General features: G+C 40.3%; 3 protein-coding genes across 3 annotated transcripts; 1 reads left to right on the plus strand and 2 right to left on the minus strand.

Moving 5' to 3' along the window:
- Positions 1 to 1,318: 1,318 nt before the first annotated feature.
- LOC114801945 (vitellogenin-like) lies at positions 1,319 to 9,788 on the minus strand. The gene is made up of 35 exons (XM_029000455.1): positions 9,737 to 9,788; positions 9,438 to 9,458; positions 9,185 to 9,336; positions 8,652 to 8,903; positions 8,406 to 8,567; positions 8,151 to 8,299; positions 7,914 to 8,064; positions 7,654 to 7,815; positions 7,393 to 7,554; positions 7,181 to 7,306; positions 6,876 to 7,094; positions 6,569 to 6,786; positions 6,393 to 6,490; positions 6,158 to 6,282; positions 5,982 to 6,083; positions 5,788 to 5,907; positions 5,515 to 5,701; positions 5,331 to 5,424; positions 5,061 to 5,246; positions 4,844 to 4,979; positions 4,552 to 4,752; positions 4,221 to 4,486; positions 4,001 to 4,142; positions 3,863 to 3,907; positions 3,717 to 3,779; positions 3,327 to 3,533; positions 3,107 to 3,249; positions 2,890 to 3,028; positions 2,672 to 2,801; positions 2,398 to 2,581; positions 2,208 to 2,302; positions 2,012 to 2,106; positions 1,760 to 1,925; positions 1,517 to 1,672; positions 1,319 to 1,431 (listed from the first exon to the last, which is right to left on the minus strand). The coding sequence occupies exons 1-35, from the start codon at positions 9,774 to 9,776 to the stop codon at positions 1,319 to 1,321; spliced, it is 5,007 nt and encodes a 1,668-aa protein (XP_028856288.1). The 5' UTR covers positions 9,777 to 9,788.
- A 3,184-nt stretch (positions 9,789 to 12,972) lies between these two features.
- On the plus strand, positions 12,973 to 17,471 carry ctbs (chitobiase, di-N-acetyl-). The gene is made up of 7 exons (XM_029000438.1): positions 12,973 to 13,166; positions 13,243 to 13,381; positions 15,253 to 15,461; positions 15,626 to 15,797; positions 16,411 to 16,508; positions 16,747 to 16,908; positions 17,011 to 17,471. The coding sequence occupies exons 1-7, from the start codon at positions 13,047 to 13,049 to the stop codon at positions 17,248 to 17,250; spliced, it is 1,140 nt and encodes a 379-aa protein (XP_028856271.1). The 5' UTR covers positions 12,973 to 13,046; the 3' UTR covers positions 17,251 to 17,471.
- A 590-nt stretch (positions 17,472 to 18,061) lies between these two features.
- Positions 18,062 to 20,678, minus strand: rpf1 (ribosome production factor 1 homolog). Its single transcript, XM_029000439.1, has 9 exons — positions 20,376 to 20,678; positions 20,239 to 20,295; positions 19,987 to 20,067; positions 19,568 to 19,663; positions 19,265 to 19,418; positions 18,955 to 19,037; positions 18,646 to 18,827; positions 18,395 to 18,521; positions 18,062 to 18,248 (listed from the first exon to the last, which is right to left on the minus strand). Exons 1-9 carry the CDS (start codon positions 20,601 to 20,603, stop codon positions 18,207 to 18,209), a joined length of 1,050 nt encoding a protein of 349 aa, XP_028856272.1. The 5' UTR covers positions 20,604 to 20,678; the 3' UTR covers positions 18,062 to 18,206.
- Between the last annotated feature and the right edge of the window lie 1,216 nt (positions 20,679 to 21,894).

The following is a 21,894-nucleotide window of genomic DNA, read 5'->3' on the forward strand; positions in this document are numbered from 1 at the left end:
AAATGCTGAACTGAAGTCTATGAACAGCATTCGGACATGGAGTGGAGTGCAGTGGAGATGGCATCATCGGTCGAGCGGTTGGGCCGATATGCAAACTGGAAGGGGTCCAGTGAGGGGGGAAGGACAGACTTAATGTGTTTCATGACTAGCCGTTCAAAGCACTTCATGAGGATGGGGGTAAGTGCAACTGGACGGTAGTCATTAAAGCAGGAAGGAGATGGCTTTTTTGGCACCGGAATGATCGTGGTTGCTTTGAAACAGGTGGGGACGACAGCCTGGGAGACAACCTTCTCAATCCCACCAAAACTGAACTAATATTCATTCCAGCAGATTCTTCACCACATCAGGATCTTGCTATTTACCTGGACAACTCACAGCTCTCTCCTTCTACAACAGCCCGCAACCTTGGAGTAACAATAGACAACCAACTCTCCTTCTCGACTCACATCAGCTATCTTTCCCGCTCATGTAGATTCCTTCTCTACAATATCAGACGAATCCGCCCTTATCTGTCAACCCAGGCCACCCAGATACTGGTTCAGTCCTTAGTAATCTCAAGACTCAACTCCCTTCTAGCTGGTCTACCTCTATGCACCATCCGGCCTCTACACCTCGTATACTCCGAGCCTCCAGTACTGCTCGACTGGTCCCTCCATCGCTAAAGGTAAAAGGAAAACATTCATCTAGACTCTTCTCCATCTTGGCCCCTCAGTGGTGGAATAAACTTCCCCTTGAGGTCAGAACAGCTCAGTCACTGAGTCTTTTCAAACGACAGCTCAAGACCATCCTCTTTAGAGAATGTTTAGATTAACTTGTAACTTTCTTATTGTCGAACTTGTGTACAGAATCTACAACAGAGTGAATAAAAAGATTGTATTCATAGTTGGGGGTCCTAGTGAACCAGAATTGATCTCTTCATTGATGGTAACTTGAAAGCACATTGTAAGTCGCTCTGGATAAGGGAATCTGCCAAATGCTGTAAATGTAAATGAGTAATTAGTTGTCTATTAATATTGAAATGTCTAATTTTATGCAACAACTGCTTTGATTCTGGCATATTCAGCACTGACATATTTCTAATAGAAAGTATATTTGACTTTTTGTATGTTCCCATTGTTGTGACAAGTTAATATTTGATTTAAGGTATTTTTTAAATGAAGACTTCATAATGCAAAAATGATAATGCAAGAGTGGTGATTTTATTAATTTTCTTTTTTTTCCAAAACTCAAAAAAAAAAAAAAATGGTAATAAACATTTAGTTAATTATGGATCTAAGTACATGTCAAAAGTAGAATTTACAGGAATTATATTGATGATCTATGCACATTGCTCAGAGCAACGACAGGCCACATGGGCATCTGAAGTGTCACGCAGGTCCACACGCTTGTCGTACATGATGCTGAAATCCCGAGAACTGGAACGATGTGAGTCTGAGACAGAGCAGATTAAAGTCAGTTTACATAAAATAGACAATGCCCTCCACCCCACCGCTCAAGTCAAGTCATCAATACTCACCATTGGCCAGACAGTGGAATGCAACGGTCACTGGGACAGTTCTCACTGCAGAACAGCCAGGCAGACAGCGCAGTACAGGCTCAATGGAGTAGCATGTAGACACCTGTCCATCCATGTTCCTCTCCAGCTTCACAGTCTTGTGTGTCATGAGACATTCTGCAACAAAAGCAGTTGAGATCTTGATTATTCGCAGCAGGCATGGGCATGTTTCATTCAGTCGTTAAACAGCAGTGGCTCTCTTACGGTTGGCATCACGGCAGGTTTGACTAGGAAGCACCCAGGAATGGGCAAAGCTGACCGCATTCTTGGTCACAAAACTGCTGGGTGTGTAGAACTCCTGCTTGATCTCTCCATCAGCCCTTCCACAGAGTCCACAGGTGTGTCCTCTCATCCAGTCTGCAACTTCAATCTGAAGACAATATATATGTATGTATATTTAGTTTTTCTGTATATGAAAACAGGGTATTACTGTGGTAAATCTCTCTTTTACGTTACCTTCCACATGTCCTTGGCAATATAAACCTTCTCAAGGCCATGGCCAGGAGCAACTAGGGCCAGACCATCACCTTCTGGTCTTATGGCAATGTTCTCTGCAAGAAAATCACATGAAGGTAAAGATATTTCACAGCCTTACAAATGAATTCATTCTTTTTGCATAGGCTGAAGCATTAAAGATGGGGGATGATGGCACCTGCAGGATGTTTATATGGCAAATTGGCGAAAGGAATGTCCATTCCATTAACCCTAACCATCATAGCACTGCCCGCTGGAAATATATCGACGTCACTGGGAGTGATGGAGAAAAAAACAACAGTAAATTATGAACAACTGGCACATATAACCAAACAGACATTTCAGCTTTGAAAATGTACATTACGTACATGTTGGCAATCTTAACATTTATGTGGTTCTCTTCGGTTGCTGCGTCTTTCTTCATCAGAACCATAAACTTCAGCTCGGGCGTGCAGTCCTGAGCCAGAACTTGGTAGCAAGCGAAGGGCAGCTCATTGTTGTACCTTCTGTTGTTGAAGGTGGTCAGTGTGCGTCCGACCATGCTGCACTGGGCTGGTCAAATATTAATTAATGAGCAAGATTTAGTTCAGCGTCAGGGTTGAGAGTCATGAAAGCGAGATATTTCACATTCGTAACACTAACCAGCAGTGGCGGCAGAGTAAAGCAATCTTATGCTGTCAGCTGCACGTTCTGTTTGAATGGCTTGGAGAGCTTGTTCACCTCCGATTGCCAGGGTGATGGGCAGGTGCACGATCAGATTTGAGAGCGTCATCTGCATAGCACATAGCACAGGAGCATTTCATGAAGAACACCAAACAATGCCAAAACTCATTAACATGTGCCATTGTGCTGACTTTTACCTTTGGTGTCTTCACAATGATATTCAGGACCCTCTGAGCCTGTACAGCCATCAACACTTGGATTGCTTTGTCATCGTTGTCAGCACGATGCACTCTCATTCCAGCCATGAAGGCGGCACCAGGGATGTAATCTGCAACTCTAAGATCAACAAGCACAGGGGTGTTTAAAATGCCAATTTGGACAATTTTGGTGGAAATGAATCCTATGAACACATACCTCTTTCCATAATGAGCAAAAATGCCTGGGATCTTCACCCACTGCACCTTCAGACGAGCAGCTGGATGTGGGCCGAGGGCACCGCTCTCAGCCTTGATGATTGCTGCATACTCTTGGCATTCAACACCCCATGCAAGCTTGGCCTATTTTAAATATGTGTAGTATTTAATATGTTTTGTGTTTTCATGTCGTTTAATATTTGGTCTGGATGCAACCCTACCATGATTTTGTGTTTGCTCAGAAGAACAGCATCAGCACACATCTTCCAGTTGTTGTCCTCTGCCAAGGCATTGATGATGATCTGTGCCCTGTCGGCTGCATGGTCCACATAGGCGGCGGCCTGGTATCCGTGTATTTTTTTGTCGGCTTTCACAGCACGGAGGATGACGACTGCAACTGGATCTAGGTTTTCCCCAAGGTATTTAGCCTGATAAAACGTATAACATTATGTCATTACAGAGAAGCATAAACAGGCTTTACAAGAATATAATCTTCACTCTTACTTGCCCAACAAAAGATTGAATTATGGCAAATTGACACCTATAAAGTATTTGTTGTGCTATAGACGACAGATGAAACATGTGGGACACATGCAATTTAAAGCCGTTACCTTGCTGTAGATGGCTTCAAAGCTTCTTGCACTGCTTCGGCTTGCACGTAAACTGGTCTTGTGCTGTAGGACATATATTTAAATATTTTAGGAAACAATAAACATCTATCTTTTTTTATTACGAGAAATGGTTAAAAAGTCATTACCAGATGCATGTGGTTCTTGGTGAACTTTGTTCTGAACAGTTCTTGCTGCATGGACAAAATAAAATGGAAAGTGGAGGTTTAATGACAGTTTCTGCTGTAACAGGTTTTTAATAAATTTAAATAAGTACTCAGTCCCACCTTGGACCCTCTGGAGGAACTGGAAGAGCTGGAAGATGTAGACCAGCTGTTTGATGCACTGCTGGAGCTGCTGCCACTGGCGCTGCTCTTGCTGCTCTTGCTGCTACTGCTGCTACTGCTGCTGCTACTGCTGCTGCTGCTGCTGCGTCGATTGTTTTTCCTACTAGCTTGGGCTTTCACGTTCAGCTTCTTATCCACAGCCTGGGATGATGAGGAAGACGAAGAAGAGGAGGCAGAGCTGGAAGACACAGAGCTGGAAGACTTAGATGAGCTGCTGGAGCTGGAAGAAGAGCTGTTCCTCCTTCCTGATTCCAAGAGCCTCTTCAGTTTCAGGAGGACAGGGCTCAGCTCAGGAGTTGCCGCCTCACTCAGTTTGATTTCTTTCACGAGCTTGCCTGCAGCTTCAGGGCCGATCTGCATCTCAAATTCAACTCTTTCAACAGCCTGGCCCTCTGTTGCGAATAGAGAAGCATTAACAGTTAACATCTAAAATAGAAAAGAACTTCAGAACAATGTTGGTGTCACTAATCCTTGCCTGTTTCCACAGCAACAATCACAGCATGATCGCCAAACAGGTTCATAAGGGGTTCCTGTCTAATAAAGGCAGCATTGGTAGAAGTGATCCGACAGCAGGCCTTAATTCCAAAGACTGCGGCAGGGAAGCAAATGGCCTTTCGGACGGGTACAGCGGCCCTCAGTGCCGGCTTGGCTTCGGCTGACACATCAGAGTAAACAACTTCAGATGAACCTGACTGGAAAAATAAGATTAAAAGTTTTATGTAATTTTTTGCATTTTTCAATAATGTAATCCAGAGTTAAATGTAAAAAAAAAAGAGCTCTTACCAGACCACCAATTTCAGCCACTTTGGAGGTGAACCTCTGATCGGAAAGCTGTGCAGCAGCCGCTGCAGGAACCAAAGGTGTCATTCTTTCACCTGCTAAGTCCTCAGCATTTCTGGCAACAGCAAAGGTCTGAACACTGTCGGTGAGCAAAGAGAAAGACATTTTAAAAGATGAACTATAAACAACATGATTTTCTACATTTTTTAGATGTACTTACCGGATAGCTGCAATGTGGTCTGCTACTGCAAAAGGCATTGCTTCCACCTTGAAGTTCATTTTGGCAAAGTCAAATTTAGCAGCCACCTTCATAGGTAGCGCAGTGTGGACCTTCGCTCTGGCCATCACAGCAGCTTGAATAAAAGCGGTGTTCACTCCCATAACAGCAAACGTGTGCATGGCAACACTAGATGAATGCAAAAAGTGATGTTTACTTTGGTGGAGGGGGTGAATAATGTATATTAAGAGATGTTCTTATAATAAAACGAACCTTGGGGTGATCTGGGCCTGTAACCTAACTTCAGACTGTATCAGGTTACCCAGGTGGAAGTTTTCAGCAGCGCCTTGTGCTAAACCGGCTTGTACTGTGAATTCAGAGAGAGTAGGGAAAGAGTCAGGCAATCTGCTCCCGGGCACAAAAGCAATGCATGTTTGTTAATGGATGCAGACCCTACCATTCATGTTGGCAGTGGCCACGGCTGCTTTGTACAGACTCAGCTCCATGGGAACTCCCACAGCGGTGGGGAAGATGTGACGCACCTCAGCTGTCAGCATTGGCATAGCATGATAGATGGCAACTCCAGAATGCAGGGCCCGAATAGCGTCCCTCAGCGTGGTATGAGCAGCAGCTCCAGTGGCATACTGTCAAGAGAGGACACATCAGAGCCATGTGACACAAGCCCAAGAACATGACAAGGTTTAATGGTTAGAATAAAAAAATTGCATACCTCGATTGCCTGATCAATAAAGTCCTTGTCAATCTTGGCAAAGGCAATTTCCTGTCCAAACAATTTGATGTAAACTGATGCCAGGGGCTGGCTGGTGGGCAGAGCCCTCCACTGGGTCAACTGTGAAAAAAGTAAAACATTTTCAAAATTCCACTCATCTGAAAGAGGGAGATTTTGTATGACCCATAACTTACAGCCTTGAGAACACGCCTCATCTTGGTTAACCTGTCAGTGTTTTCGGTCATGCCGGGAGTTTTCAGAAGAGCCTCCTGAAGACCCTCAGTTCTCACACCAACCTAAGACAAATGAATGCATTTAGGACTGACCACATGAACTATTACAGAATAAAACTGATCAAACTTTCACCCACTTCCAAGAAATCAGCTGCAGCTCCAGCAAAGTATGTTCGGGCCTTGGCAACAATAGCTCTTGGCATAACAGTTGCAGCATCATTGACAAAGAAAGCACTGGCAGCGGCACCAGCCATAAGAGGATCTTAAAGAAAAAGACAATCCAGTTTCGTAAATATGCAGCCATGACAGCTTGCCACAATTTCCCATGAATTTCTACTTATGAAGTAAATCAGGAAGAACAGGTTTTCTTACAATGATAGAAGTCGGCGTGGATGGCTTTGCTGAAACGGTAGCCCAATCTGTCCAGTTTGGGGTTCAGGATCTTCATGGCAATATTGGCGGCCGCAGCACTATTGGAAGAAAAAGCGTAATTTAAGTTCCATTCCATGATGACCGTGGTTGACACTGATAGTGCCAGAGACACTTACACATGAGCAAAGTCAGGGGCAGTGCTCCTGGTCAGGGACTTCATGTGGGAGTAGACAAAGCTCACCACCTGCATGCTGGTCTCCCTCTTCAACATGTTGGCTACGGTGGCCACCAATGCGATTGTGGGCCTGGTTTCAAACAGCACAATGCAAGAAACCATACGGATCTCTGGGTGAAGAGTCCTGTCCATGAGAAGCTGCAGGGCCACTGGTTGCACCTGTATCACAGGAGGAATGATGAAAAGGAATTTTAAAATGAAACGACTAACATCTTTGTACATTTGGAGAAATGGGAAGTCCTTCTTACCAGTTTAGGCTCCCTTTTAGCAATGTTCCTCATGGCCAAGATTGCATTGACCTGGTGTCTGATAGGGAGGTTGGCAGCTGCTGCTCCAAAAACAGGCAGAAGCTTCATGATCGGCTTAAGACTGGCAGGGTGGCCGGCATTGCCCACAGCTTTGAGAAGCAAGCCGATGTCTTTAAAGTCACCATTAGCGACTGCTGTAGCCACAAGGTCATGGATGGGCTAAAGAAAATATATTTGCATTGTTGTCAGACATACAACGATGACCTTTAGTTATTGCATTTCTTTTATAAAGGACATTACATTACCTTAATATGATCTGCAGCACAGTTGGGATGAGCAGCACAGAACTTGTAAACAAAGGTACCATAGCCAAGCATGACAATTTCACGCAGAACCGCATGCTCCTGAACCTTTGGGTGGAACGCTAATGCCTGTTTATTAGGACATAAGGAACATAGTTAATCTGATGTCTGCCAGAGGTACATGACCAGGAATTATATACAGGGTGTATACTTACTGCAGCATGCTTGATGGCTTCTGCATCAGCTGTCACCAGATGCACCGCGGCCACAAGAGCCTGGGTGGCTTCAGGAATAGTCACCTCGCCTGCCACAAACTTCTCCTTGATGAACCTCAAAGCAACTGGTGTTCCAATGGCCGGGGCAGCATTCAGAATCCACTGTCTGGAATGGTATATTATACAGTTCATCACTATGCATCTCATTGCTGACCATTCAATAAAACAATGTCAAAAGTCATGAGAAATGAGAGGAATGACTTGCCTGTGTGCGTGGTTGCCTTTGAACTGAGCCCAGATGGCTTCAATTTCATCCATACCAGCAAAACGCAACAGCTGAACCATCTGTATAAACTTCAGAGGGGCATCTTCATGAGCCATGACCATGTTGTTTGCTGCCAGGTGATGAAGAATCTCCACAATCTGTAACAAGTAACATCCATGAGATGTACGTGAGATGGCGAAATATCTATTGCGTGTAAATGTTGTCTCCTCAGTTTAAACAGGTATAATAATGGTACCTGAGCCTTTGCATTGTTTATCTTGAGCAGCTGAATTGGCGTTTGCAGGATTTCAGTTGCAAATTCGTACTGCAGAGACCCACGAGCCACATAATCAGCTTTGGCTGGTGCTACAGCAGCATCGGCAAATTTAGCAAAGGCGATGGTTTGTCTGGAATTGAAGGGACACAACATGTAAAAACAATGTCCCCAATGTGAAGCCTCTCTCAAAAACGTACAAAGGAGTGTTAGATATACCTTGCTTCCATATGTGCTGCTCCTTCCATGTGGCGGGCTAGTGCAAACTGGTGAAGCTCCCGGACGGTGGCTTCAGCAACCAAAGCTCCAGTGGCGCCTGGCTTTAGGATGTAGTTGTAGGTGGCAGCTCCAGCCAGGACCTTTTCTCTCTGCAACGGTTCACCAGTGTTCATGGTCCAGGATATTAATATATTCATAGCATTAAAAGCGTCATGTAAATGGTAAATCTTCTGTTGTTTTCTATTTCAGCTTTACCTGCTGACATTCAAAGCATTTCTCAGCATATGCCAAGCCAATGTTCTTAACAATCCTCTCCTGGCAGTTGGTCAAATCCTTGGACTTTGTGACAGCAATGTGTTGTCCTTCAGCATGCTCACTGATGACATAATGGGTCTTGCACACACCCTGAGCTCCAGCCTTTGGAAAGCAGGTATACGTGAGTCAACGCCATGTGTAATAAAACTTGTGAATATGAAAATGTATGTATGGCCACTCTCTCACCTCTTGCATCTCATAAACATTCTGTGTCTTCTTGAGGTTCATGTGAAAGATGTTGAGGATACCACGGAAGACGTTCAGAACAGTAGCAGAGACTCCAGCAGGAGCCCACACCTTGCCTACCACACCATTAGCATACTCAAACTTGATGGGCGTTAGGAGCTGAGCAGCCAATGCAGCGGTGAGCTTGGTAGCTGGAACAAAAGCATCACCGGGCCAGGCACCACTGTACTCAAAAATCTCTGGATCCATGAGCTACAAAACAAAAAGGTTTGTATGTCTCTAAATCAGTTTATTACACCTAATGAATATATGTTTTTATTATTATTATGTATATTGATATATATTATATATCAATATATATATTTTCTATTATTAATGTCAGAACATAAATACTAATTAGAAATGTTGTTTGATTTGAAATCAGTGAAGAACCACTGCATTGACCATAAAGAAGTATATACTGTGTATACTGTTTGATTTTTTTAGTTTTTACATTTAAAGTACACAGAATGCACTAATGAATGCAGAGGTACCTTCATCAGAAAGGTGTTCTCAGCCATGGCACTGATGACCACTTTGCTGTTGACTTTCACACCAGCCCTGGCCAGACCCTCCACTGGAAGGCCACCCAAGAGAAGCGCCTCATAGTTGTACACATAGTTCTTATTGGCAGCAAACTCTGGGACTATTAAGAGGTGGGAGATAAAAAATGTTAATGAAAATATTCTGGCTTGCAAAGTGTGTTTAAGGTACATAAGGTACATAAAGCTAATCTGCTTTACTTACTAAAGTTGACATGCTGACCAGCTGTTAGAAGAAAAAAAAAAGGAGATTTATAAAAATTGTATTTTTAAAAGAAGCACAATTCAAACAAATAAGCACTTGTTTGGAATAAATTACTTTTATCTCGTGCAATACATGCTTTAGCAGAAATGCAATTTCTGATTATGTTACTTTGATTCTCCATCCATACACATTTACCACTATTGCATTCTATTTAAAGCTATATAGAGTTCAATATAAAAATATTGTGCAAATATTACTGAAAAATATATAATAATTTTTCATAAAAAAAATTTACTTACCCACAAGGGCTAGAGCCAGGGAAAGTACAACCAGTCTCATGGCTGGTGGAATGTGAAGTCTACAGCAACGAGCATGCCTTTTAAAGCAAAATTTCTGCTGACAGTACGAGGATCTCAAAATGTATTATTAACTAGATGATTGCAGTTAAGATCTATGTGTTTTATCATTTGTACCCATTGGAAAAGTGATGTTGACTCACCAAGGTTAGGTTAACCTGGTCTCTGACAGCTACAGTCTGTTAATGCCAAGTTCCAACTATATGAGTTCTGACATCTGCAGCCAGTGATATGATACATTACTGAAACTAAAAAAAATATGAATTTGAGAAATGTATGTTTAATTTTATGGAAGGTGGCTCATAATAATTTGCAAACAAGAGGTACAATATTAGTCCAGTAAAAGTCCCTGTTTAAACATTCACTACTTTCCTTCAAATGTAATTAAATATCTAAGGTAAAAGTATAGAGATTTTTGCAACATTCAAAATATTTCAAGCATAATCCAATCATTTTAGGTGAAAAGCCTGTTATGTCATTCTTGGAACAATAACCTTTTATTTATTAATTATTCTGACACTGGTGTCTATTAAAATGTGCATGAGGAAGGACTTCCATCAGGTCAAACCAAGTGGTGGTGAAATAATATTTGAGGTCAGGCACAGATTCATTTGTATATTTATTTGTTACTTAGTTCAAGTTTAAGAAAAAGTTATACATACAGATCCACTAATGACTTTTCTTTTTTGAGTTTTTCTGTGTTTACAAATATTGTAAACCATATTGAGTTTTTCTTTACTGGAATATTAGTTTAACATGTAATGTAATGTAATTTATTAACTTGATTCTTGTGACTTTTTTATCCACTCAATAGTAAATGTAAACAGCATATTGTATATGTTTTATTGGGAAAAAAGTAACATGACATATTTAAATGGTCTCATAACTAAAACTGGGAAAGTATTGATAAACACAATTTGAAATCACAGACTGTGCAATATTAATATGAAGCTTTGCATCGTCTCTTTCAATGTATTTTTCACATCAGTCCTGCATGCTGTCACTTTAAGTGCCTACTGACATTTTGAAAAGCTATGGCTACCTCCTCAACATTACAATCTCCATGTTCTGACCCTACAAAATATACTGATGAATCATGTTAAATTATAAAACTGTTAAATAGGATAATTCAGTCTTAGTATATATTCATTATAAGCAGTTGGTTTATGCATTTTATCAGATTTGTGAAGATGAATTCAATAAAGAATTTCAAGGACAATCGAATATCCATTAAGACATGTTTTCAGAAGCTGGTGTTGTCCTAAACAGTTTTTCTGTACAGATTCTGATAAAAGTTAAACAGATAATGGGTCAAACTGACATTAAAATGTCTTTTTGTCACAGTGACTTGCATTTGATAATAGTCCAAATGTCATGAGGCATCAAAGGTCTTTCAAATGATTTCAAGTGATGATTATGTTTCAATAAAGGTGATTCATATGGTTCATGTAAAAAAAACTATATATATATATATATATATATATATATATATATATATATATATATATATATATATATATATATATATAAATTTATTATTATTATTAAATTAATTTGACACACAATTTGAAATGCAAAAAAAAAATAATACATATACACTATGTGGGAGCAAAAAGGTGTACAGTGCATCTGGAAAGTATTCACAGCACAAAACATTTTCCACAGTTTGTTATGTTACAGCTTTATTCCAGAATTGATTAAATTCATTTTTCCCACACAACACCCCATATTGACAATGTGAAAAAGGCTCATTTGAGGTTTTGGTTGATCCTAGCAACATTATGTGCTATTAAGTTTTTTTGTCTTCAATGTTGAATGAAAAGGGGTTCGATTTGCAAGAGAATGTTCATAGTTTTTAAAAACTTAATTATTATTATTATTATTAATACTATAGCTAATTTGACACATCCTAATGACAAAAATATAAAAAGCATTGCTTATTTGTATACCAAATATATCTTAACCTTAATTAAATCATTCCTTTATTTTAAGATTTCATTATGGACTGCTAGGTTTCAATTTCACATTTTTATAATTGTCCACCAGATTGCCCTTCTTTTCCCTTCTCAACTCATGCATGTTTCTATTGATGTTGGATTGAAGGTATGTCTGTAAAGTGTACAATTTATAATCATTATAATCATAATGGCTTTTAAACGGTTAAAGTCTTGCAAAATTGCAGCAGTTTTTTTGGAAGGTGACCTTTTTGGCCTTACATCACGAAGGAATAAACAATGCATCAAAATCAATGTTGCTGCCAATCATTGACCATCTCAGGGTCTAATAATAAAGATAATCAAATACTTGTAGAACTGTATTTTATGTAAATTATTGTTTTTCTTTCAATAAAAAGCTATGGAGTTAGATAACCATACTGGACTTTAAATTGTTAAAATCATTAAGAAAAGATACATTTAAAGATAAATATATTTATATTATATAATTTTTAAGAATGTTTCAGGCTGAAGTTGTTCTAAAATATTGTTTAAAAAGGGCAGAAACACAATACTTTTATAATACAGATTTTAGAAGGTGACATTTAGGTTTTTAAGGGATCTCTTAAGAAATAAACAGATCCACAAATGAGTTTTTCTGTGTTTATAAATATTGTTTACAATATTGAGTTTTCTTTACTAGAATATAAATATAATATAATTTGTAATTTAATGTACTTTATTTACTTGATGCATGCTTCTTGTCACTTTTTTATCCTCTCAATAGTAAATGTGAACAGTTAAAAATAATAGTTCGTTCGAATGGAGATACTGTGTCGCTATATAGTGTCATTGGTTTTACTTTAATCAGGGACAACTTGCACCTTATTGCCCGTCACAGGGGGCCACGTCACAGGGGGCCACATATTCTCCTTCTGCTGTGATCTCGCGTGAAATCACGATACCAAACGCTGGAAATTTCAACAGCGAACTTACTTTGTGATCTCAAGCCAAAAAACTCGAGAAAAAATTCGTGAGATAATGTGTGCTACGGGCTTCCGTACTTCGACGGCAGGTTCGTTGCATTTAGTGTAAATCCGCCCTTTTCTTTGGAGAATATGTATTACATACATTTGACCACGCCTGTCTGGAGTATTAAATCGGAATGTAAAAAAAAACGATATATCATGTGTTTTGCGCGTGCAAAACCACGAGTAAACGAATCTCCAACGGCGGCTGTGTGCAGCGACGTGACGTCATCGCGTCACGTTCACGGCAGGTGCGTGAAACAGCGGCGGAGCGTCATACCGAGCGGAACTATGCGTCTGCTGGCGCTGACGCTGCTGTGTTCGCTGTCGCTGCGGGCGCCGCGGGCACTGTGCTGCCCTTGTCACCAGCCAGAACTGTGTCGCAGCGTTGAAGGGGCGAGGGACCTGGAGGTAGGTGTCGCGACGCTTGGGGGACGCGAGGCCGCGATGGAACGTTCTGGAGGGATAATGGCCTGCCTCTGACCAGGTGTTCGTGTTTGACGTCGGGGGAAAGGAGTGGAGATCGTACGACTGGACTAAAGTCACGACTGTCGCCGTGTTCGGCTTGTACGACGCAGAGTTGATGTGCTTCGCTCACTCCCGCGGGGCGAGGGTGGTCCTCAAAGGTGAGGAAACGACGTCAGAATCGTCCATTTGCAGTGCTGCAGCCGCTCGAGTCGTCGCAGTGTTCGCGCTTTACGCATTTGCTTTGCTTTGCTTTACTTTACTTTACTTTACTTTACTTTATTTTGCAGACGCTTTTATCCAAAGCGGCTTCCAAGAGGAAAACACCAGCAATTCTCATTCGGTTTCTATAGAGTTTGAGTTACAAAACTAAGAGCCCTGATAAGACCTAACTTGTCAGAAAAAGAACATGCTCGGGAATTGCTTAGACAAAAAAAAAAATTAAAGGTTTTAATTAAGTTTTGTGCAGTGAGTGTGTGCATGTGCGTGTGTTAGTGTTAGACTCGTCTGAAATACTGTTTGAACAAGTGGGTTTTCAACTGCTTCTTAAAGGTGGTGGTAGTCTCAGCTAGTCGAATGGAGCAGGGCAAGTTGGTCCACCAGCCAGGGACAACAAAGGAGAACAGAGTTGATTAGGAACTAACGATTATTTTAACAATCGATTAATATGTCGATTATTTTTTTTAATTAATCGTAGAATCGGATTAAAAAACAAGAAAAGCATTCATTTCCAACCCTTTATTCAAAAAAATAACTAAAATCTTTAGAAAGTGCACAAACATATTGCTCCTTGAGCTGTTATAATAATAAAATTAGAAATGGACTAACACAAAAAATACACATGTATGCTTTACATCTGCCAAATATAGACTTTTTTTTTTTAAATAAAGTGCCACCTGAGCTGCCAGAACGATAAATAATGTAATAATCAGAAAATTAACAGGATTTGCTTGAATGTCAGAACTTGTTCTCTATACTGCACTGCAGATGCACACACTTTCTCTCTCTCTCTCTCTCTCTCTCTCTCACAAGATCACTTGAAGCTTATTCATTAAATTATTACCATCAATGTAGTAAGTGAAATGTTCATTTATACCACATTTAAACACATCTTAAATCAAGATACATTTACTAGACACATGAAATAGCATAAGAAATGATGTCTTGTTTTCTGAAAAAACACCTCAAAATTAAGTGATTGCTTAAAACAAGCAAAATTATCTGCCAATGGGGTAACAAAACTAATCTTAATGAGATATAATCTCAAACAGAGGTTTTAAGCATCACTTAATTTTCTCATGCCATTTTTCTTGTCTAGTAATCTTGATTTAAGGTTTTTTTTTAGATATTTGGACTGGAAACGAGACAAAATTACTAGGTAAGAAAAGCTTTTTTTTTGCAATGTAGCTATACATGACAACAGATTGAAAAATGAATGGTCCAAAACAGGCTAGTGAATAAAAACATGTCTTTAGTCTTTTAATGCAAAGTAAACAAGCTGGTAAACACCAGCACCAGGGACATTACGTTCCTCACTTCAACACGGAACAAAAGTAGGATTCTGTAGTGACTTACCCTGCTGCTGAACTCCCTTCCTCCTCATCAAGGTGCTGGATCATTCCTCCGTTTCAGGTGCTGGATCATTGCCGTGGTGCTCCCGTGCCATGTCGCTTTTGAATATTTTGCAGTTAACACATTTTTTCTGTTTATTTAGCGTGAAATGCTCCCACACCTTGGATGACTTGGGCCGCGCAGATTTCTCTGCCTCCGCCATGTATCCGTCCTCTACCTCTGCTTGTTTTTTGTTTTTTTGTGAAAACCAGTATTTGTGTAATTTTCAAACCCTTTGGCCACAACTGTACACTGACCTGCCAAATAAAGTTGTGCACTTTTTGGCTGATCCACCTTAGCTCTGATTAATGCATACATTTGCTGTGGGGTTGTTATGATGGGTGCATGGCCTCGTGCAATCTCATTCCTGATGCATCCTGTCAATCTGGAACCATGGTAAATCTTTTTCTGTTGGCCGTAGGAGATGTGTCCCTGTCTGACATTGTGGACCCGGCCAACAGGACTGCTTGGATCAAGGAGAAAGTAAACTTGGCAAAGAAGCAGTTCATGGATGGAATAAACCTGGATATAGAACAAGCTGTAGACACGTCTTCAACTGAGTACTACGCCTTAACTGCATTGGTTAAAGAAACTACTGAGGCTTTCCACAGTGAAATTCCAGGTTCTCAGGTGAAACATTTCTGCAACACATTTTGACATTAGTCCATACCATACATTTTTTTGTACTCTTCAATTTTATGTAAAGCTACTTTGTCTACCTTAAAAAACACTCTGTAAATAAAATGTATTATTATTATGCACTTGAATATGTCATAAACATTTTTTTTAAACAGGTCTCATTTGATGTGGCCTGGTCACCCAAATGCATTGATAAGCGCTGCTATGATTATCCTGCCATTGCAGAATCATGTGACTTCCTGTTTGTGATGTCCTATGATGAGCAGAGTCAGATTTGGGGTGACTGTATTGCCATGGCCAATGCTCCATTTAGCCAGACAATAACAGGTAGGCATTAATCCCTCCACAAGCAAAGTGAAGTGGCTTTATACCTCCAAGGTCAAAAGTTTCCACTTTGTTCTCCTCTAAACTGCACACTAGGTGAATTGGTGACTCTGCAGGAGCTGTCAGGAAACTTCATCATTTCTGGCCATCTGTAATGTTAATAAACAGTGCAACCTCAGACCATTTACCAATATACTAAACCTCTAATTATTTTTTAAATTACTGTTTTTGTACTAAATAATGTTAAATATTTGCCACATATTAGTTATTGTGCTGTTTACTACAAACTTGTGTTGTCTTATGTTGGTATTGTTCTGATCCTTATTGTACTATCCTTATTCACTCACTCACTCATTCCATATACTCATTTTAAAATATTTTTTTCCGAAACTGCACACTGTATAAGGCAAGAACTAGACATTAATAGTTACCATAATATGGGCTTTTGGAGTGTTTGGTAACAGGTCTAAGCTCAGAGTGTTTTCCTGGATAATGGTATCATGTTTTTAATTCTAGTATCATGACAGCCATATTAGTAACAAGTGGTTATTGAAATACTCGTGTTAGTCCATTTTTTTTCATTGTAGTGGACTGACTGTAACCCTTTTCCTTTCAGCCTATCAGCAGTACATACAGATGAAAGTTGATCCAAAGAAACTGCTAATGGGTGTGCCTTGGTATGGGTATGACTACCCATGCCTCAACTTCTCCAAGGTACTTTTAAAAACTTTTATTAAACCTGCCTTGTTTTGTAACCAGCCAGGCTAGATACTGAGGTCCTTCAGGTTATATTTGCATTGAGTTTATTAGTTCCAGAATGTAAAATATACCACAACTTAAACAGTAAGGAATTAAGTTGTTATTTTGTTCATTTATCCTTTAATGTGATTTTGAAATCAATGAAATTCAAACATTACATGCTAGAGCATGCTGACACATCTTGTCATTCTAGGATGGGGTGTGTACAATCCCTATGGTACCTTTTAGGGGTGCCCCGTGCAGTGATGCTGCAGGAAAGCAGATACCATACAGCACCATGATGGAGCAGATCAACAGTTCCCAGTCAGGCAGAATGTGGGATGAGAAACAGCTTGCGCCTTATTATGTCTACAAGGTACCCCGTTTACTTTATACTATTTTAGCTAATGATATGTTCATCATGGCATGTCAAATTAGATATGTTAACACAGTGTCCAAACATCAATATTATCGACAGGACAATGGGGGGCAGATCCACCAGGTGTGGTATGATGATCCAGAAAGCATCTACCTAAAGACTTCTTATGTGAGGACCAAAGGTCTAGGTGGAGTCGGCATGTGGAACGGAAATCTCTTGGATTACAGCAACAACCCTATTGCCCAGCAGCAGACCAGGGCCATGTGGAATGCTCTCATTGGACCCTCAGACAAAGACATAACCATGGCTGCAAACTGCAAACCTGTGCTCCAGCACTAGGATTTAACTGCCTTTTTACTGAGCCTGTGTTGTAAAACTGAAGCTCTTACATTTTACAACCCAGGACTCCATTTCTCCATGCAGAATCACATGTTTAGGAAATTGCACTTTAAAACTCTTGACAAATGAACAACCTGAGAGAAGATGATTAATATTTATTTTGTTTATTGTTACTACATAATCTGTTAAATGATCTCAAGACATTAAACATATTTCCAGGAGCAAAGGCTGAATCGGTGGTATGGTATCAGAAGACTTAGCACAAGCACATCTAATCTGTTTTTTAGAGAAAGTATTTATTCCTAAAAAAAAAAAACAGATGCACCTCAAGCCCTCCCCATACAGGAATGTTCTGCAAAGAAAGCGCTTTGTGCATGAATAGTGTTCTAAATTACTTCTACATTTAATCCCCTCAGCATTTTCCACTGTTTTTCCCCTTCCCTCTTTAAAACTCTTCCTCAAAGCTGAAGACTTTGGTATGAACATGCTTCCTCTTTCAATTGTGAAATCCATTGGTATCCATAATCATAAGATAGACCACTTCCCAGTCAGATGATTCTTTCCTGTGCACTTGCAGAGCAGTGGTAGTGACCGCAGCCCCAATCTGCCTTAGTTGAAACTAACATGACAAGGTGGCAGAATTTGCAGTCAGTGTTACAATCATATCACAAACCTGGAGGGATTTTTATACTTTACCAATAATCTCAGATGTATCTTATTGATATATCCTTTTCCCCAGGATAGAAGCAATTATGCTTTTTGCCGTTGTTTTAAAACAAACAATTACTATTTCCTTACAGAAAAACACGTCTTGATGCTGCAGATTTTTAATTGATGGCATTATGTTGAATTCAAAACCCGTTATTTGTAACAAAATACACAAGCATATCTTTATACAGCAGCAAGTAGGATATTCACATGGACACACACCGTGTTCAAAGGCAGTTTTGCTTCTTTCAAAGGTGGAATTTTCTTCTGCTTGAATCCATCTCATGTCGCTAAAATAAAAAAATAAAAAAATTGGCTGTAAGTGCAAATGAAATGAATGCTCATAATGTATTATTACAAAATCACAATAAAACGTTGTAACGTAGTATCATATTAAACACTGTAAAATACGTGCATGCAATGCCCACAGACTCACCTTGTGAACCCACTCATACTCCCCATATTTGGAATCAAACGTGCCTTTCTGAAGAGAGCGAAGCTTAAGGGTGAAGCGGGGTCCCAGCTCCTGAATACCAACTTTCTTTTCATTCTTGAATATATACCTTTAAAAATAAAAGGGAACTTCAATTTAGTCCTATTATGTGAACTGCCTGTTTGTGTCCATTCAGCAATCATGGACAAAACCAAAAAAATAATTTAGCTAATTAGGGTTATTCAAATTCTTACCGATGAAACCTAAAGAAGATGAAATCTCGTTGGTTGTGAAAAGTGGCCACCTGCCGACCAATGAACTGTGGATCATGTGGGAAGAGAGCAGCAAACATGCGGCCAATGCTGTGGCCCAGCCGGGTAGTGAAGTTGTTCAAGATGACCTCCGGAGAATGTTCTGTTGGGTCTTTCCCTCGTCTCTGAATGTGTCCGAACACGGTACAGTTTTTTTTTTTTTTTTTTTAACTGTGCCATTCATTTTCTTCTATTCAAAGACAATTAATAAAATATAAATAGTTTTGATGTTTAAAATGAAAACTCAAATACCTTCATTTCTTTGCGCAGTCGAACACTGCTAACTTTGAAGTGAGCTGTTGGCCCATTAGGAAGGTGACAGAGGACCATGCCGTCTTTACAAATGCTTGGTCAAAGGTCCTAACATTTTAAAACAATTAAACAGTTTTTTTTTTTTTTTTTAAAAAGTAAATCGTGATGTATTATACATATTATACAGAGCCGATCTCCTTCATCACTCACTCACTGTCATCACCGCATCCCAGCACACTGGGTGGGGCGGAAGCTACTTAAAAAGTTTATTGTAGAATGGTGTTACTGAAATAAAATAAACAAAGGATACTGGGCACTTTTCGATCCTCATTTATAACAATGAGAAACGTGAAACCTCTGGAGATGCACTGTGGAATGACCCTCTTCAGCGCCAGGCCTCTCCTGTAGTACACATGCGAGTCCGGGACGGCCGTGGACAGCTGCTCACAAAAGCGAACGGTCCTCTGAAAAGCACAGGGTCATGCTCAGATATAAACAACAGTAAAAATACTACCGGTTCAGACGATGGACAATAATTGAGAGAAATAATTAGACACCCGACAGGCAACATTACAAATGATCTTAAGAACCACGGAGAGTAATGATAACTTACACCTCTAGGTCTGTCAGATGTGGTGATTAGCACTTTTGGGTTTGTGAGACGGTTGAAGTAAGATGAAAACTCGTCTGTCCCTTCATCAAAAGCCACCTGTAAGCAAAAAAAAAAAAAAAAAAAAAAAAAGTCAAACGAATGCCAGTACAGTGAAAGTAAAGCGATTGTCATTGTGACAGCACAGCACACGGTGAAATGTGTCCTCTGATTTTAAACATCACCCTTGGTGAGCATGAAAGGTGCCCGGGGAGCAGTGTGTGGGGACGGTCCTGTGCTCAGTGGCATCTTCGAACCAGCAACCTACCGATAAAGTCTGATGCGCTTCTCTATCCACTAGACCAACCCCTGCCCCAAATAGACACTTTTAATCTGCGAGTGGGTACAAACAGTGTAGTGGGTACAAACAGATCCAACTTTACCTCCTCGTCCTCTGGATTAACCGTCGTTTCATCGTATATTCTCTGATTCTCGATGGTTTTTGGCACCTCTTTTGGGGGTGCCTGTAGAGAAACACACACCTTTTATGATGACCGTATGAACATTTGCCTGTCTATAAAATTCATTGATGCGGCATGTAGCCAAGCAGAAGTTACTGGGACAAATAATGGGCACATGCACAAATAATCGCTAATGGGCGTTTTCGCGAGGTTTGAGGGGAAGGATGTTGTTACCTTGTCACCAAGAGCTTCCCTTTCCTTCTTTCTTTTCTTTTTCAACTCCAATTTCCGCTGCATGGGCAAAAAGGTACAGTTCAGTGCTATTGTCACCAATTACAACAGATAAACAGACGCGTGTCTACAACAGCGACCTTTCTCTTCTCCTGCTTGAGCTTCATGAACATGAAGTGTCTCCGCTGCTTGTTTTTGATCTCAGACACGCTGAAGTTTGGGGGGAAGGCCGCCTCCTCCTCCACCGAGTCCGCCTGCACGCTCGTCTCGGCCTCAACATCCTTGCATTCGTTCATTCTCTTCTGCTTCTTCGTTTTCGCCCCTTTCTTCGCCTCGGTCTTCGTACACGCGTCCCCTTGAAAATCCATATTGCGAAGCAACTCGCCTTCCACTTGGCACTCACGTGGGGATGCGGCTCGTCGCTTCCTCGCGAGAAACGACGTACTTCCTTGTCCATTTTACATCTGTCGCCACCTGGCGGTGAGGAGTAAAAGTAGCGTTCCGAAGCACATCCATCAATCTACTTATCTGTCTGTCTGTCTATCTATCTCTCTATCTACCTATCTATCTGTCAGTCTGTCTATTTATCTATCTTTCTTAAGGTTTTCTTACTCTACTGGGTTCCATACATTTGTTAGGTCTCAGGCTCATGCACTGACAAATTAGAAATGAGAGCAAAAATAAAGTATTGTATATTACAGTTTTCTCCATTGGTTTGGCTAATTTCCTGAAACAGATATTACATCCTTAAAACTATAAGATAATTTGTACAAACAGCCTGACAGTTCTGTGCAACATTACAGCTCACTAGCAAAAGTTCACATCTCTCCCAAAACTGTTCACACATGTTTCAAAACTAGAGAGATCCGTTCCCATATAAAGTGTCAAAATCTTTCTCAAGATCTTTCTCAATTGCCTTGGCTAAAAACTAAATTCCTTTCTCTGAGAATTAACTAATCAGTTTAGATCAGCAAGATCTATTTATCTGTAAAATGTGCTAGAAATGATCTCATTGTGCTAACTGTAGCCTACTTTTACACAACCATTTGCAAAGATGAACTGAGACACTTGAAACACGTGCATTTGCAATTTCATGAAATCAATGAGAAATGCCATTCTGTTGTGAACAATTGCAAGGTGGTTTGAAGATTTGTCCATGTTATTTTGAGAATGTCATTTCTGTTTCAAGAAATGAGCTGAACCAATGGAGAAAAACTCTTATTCCATCATTGACTGATTACATACCTGGTTTCGCTGCGAAAGGTTTGGATGATGGAGGAGACTGTAGAGCGAGGCACATTAGCTGCACTCAGCGTCCTGCCTTTGTGAGGCAATGGTTGACAACATGGTCTATAATTGTGGCCCGAATTTCATCCAGGACAGCATGATGTCTTCGTCCTCGACCTCTCCTCCCTATTCCAGCACCACGAGTCCTCACTCCTCTTCTTCTGCTTCTTCTTCCTCCTCCTCTAGCAGTAATTTGCCCTTATTCATGCACAACATACTGCAAATTGTACTGGCCCTGGACAAGCCCTATGAATACAGCATTCACAACCAAACAAACTTATTTATTGGTCATCTGACATGTGGGAAACTCCTTCTTTGTAAGTTAAGTTCTAATTTCACCTCACTGTCTATCATGTTAATTCACAGTCCAAT

This window comes from Denticeps clupeoides, chromosome 13, assembly GCF_900700375.1.
Source record: "Denticeps clupeoides chromosome 13, fDenClu1.1, whole genome shotgun sequence".
Classification (NCBI taxonomy): domain Eukaryota; kingdom Metazoa; phylum Chordata; class Actinopteri; order Clupeiformes; family Denticipitidae; genus Denticeps; species Denticeps clupeoides.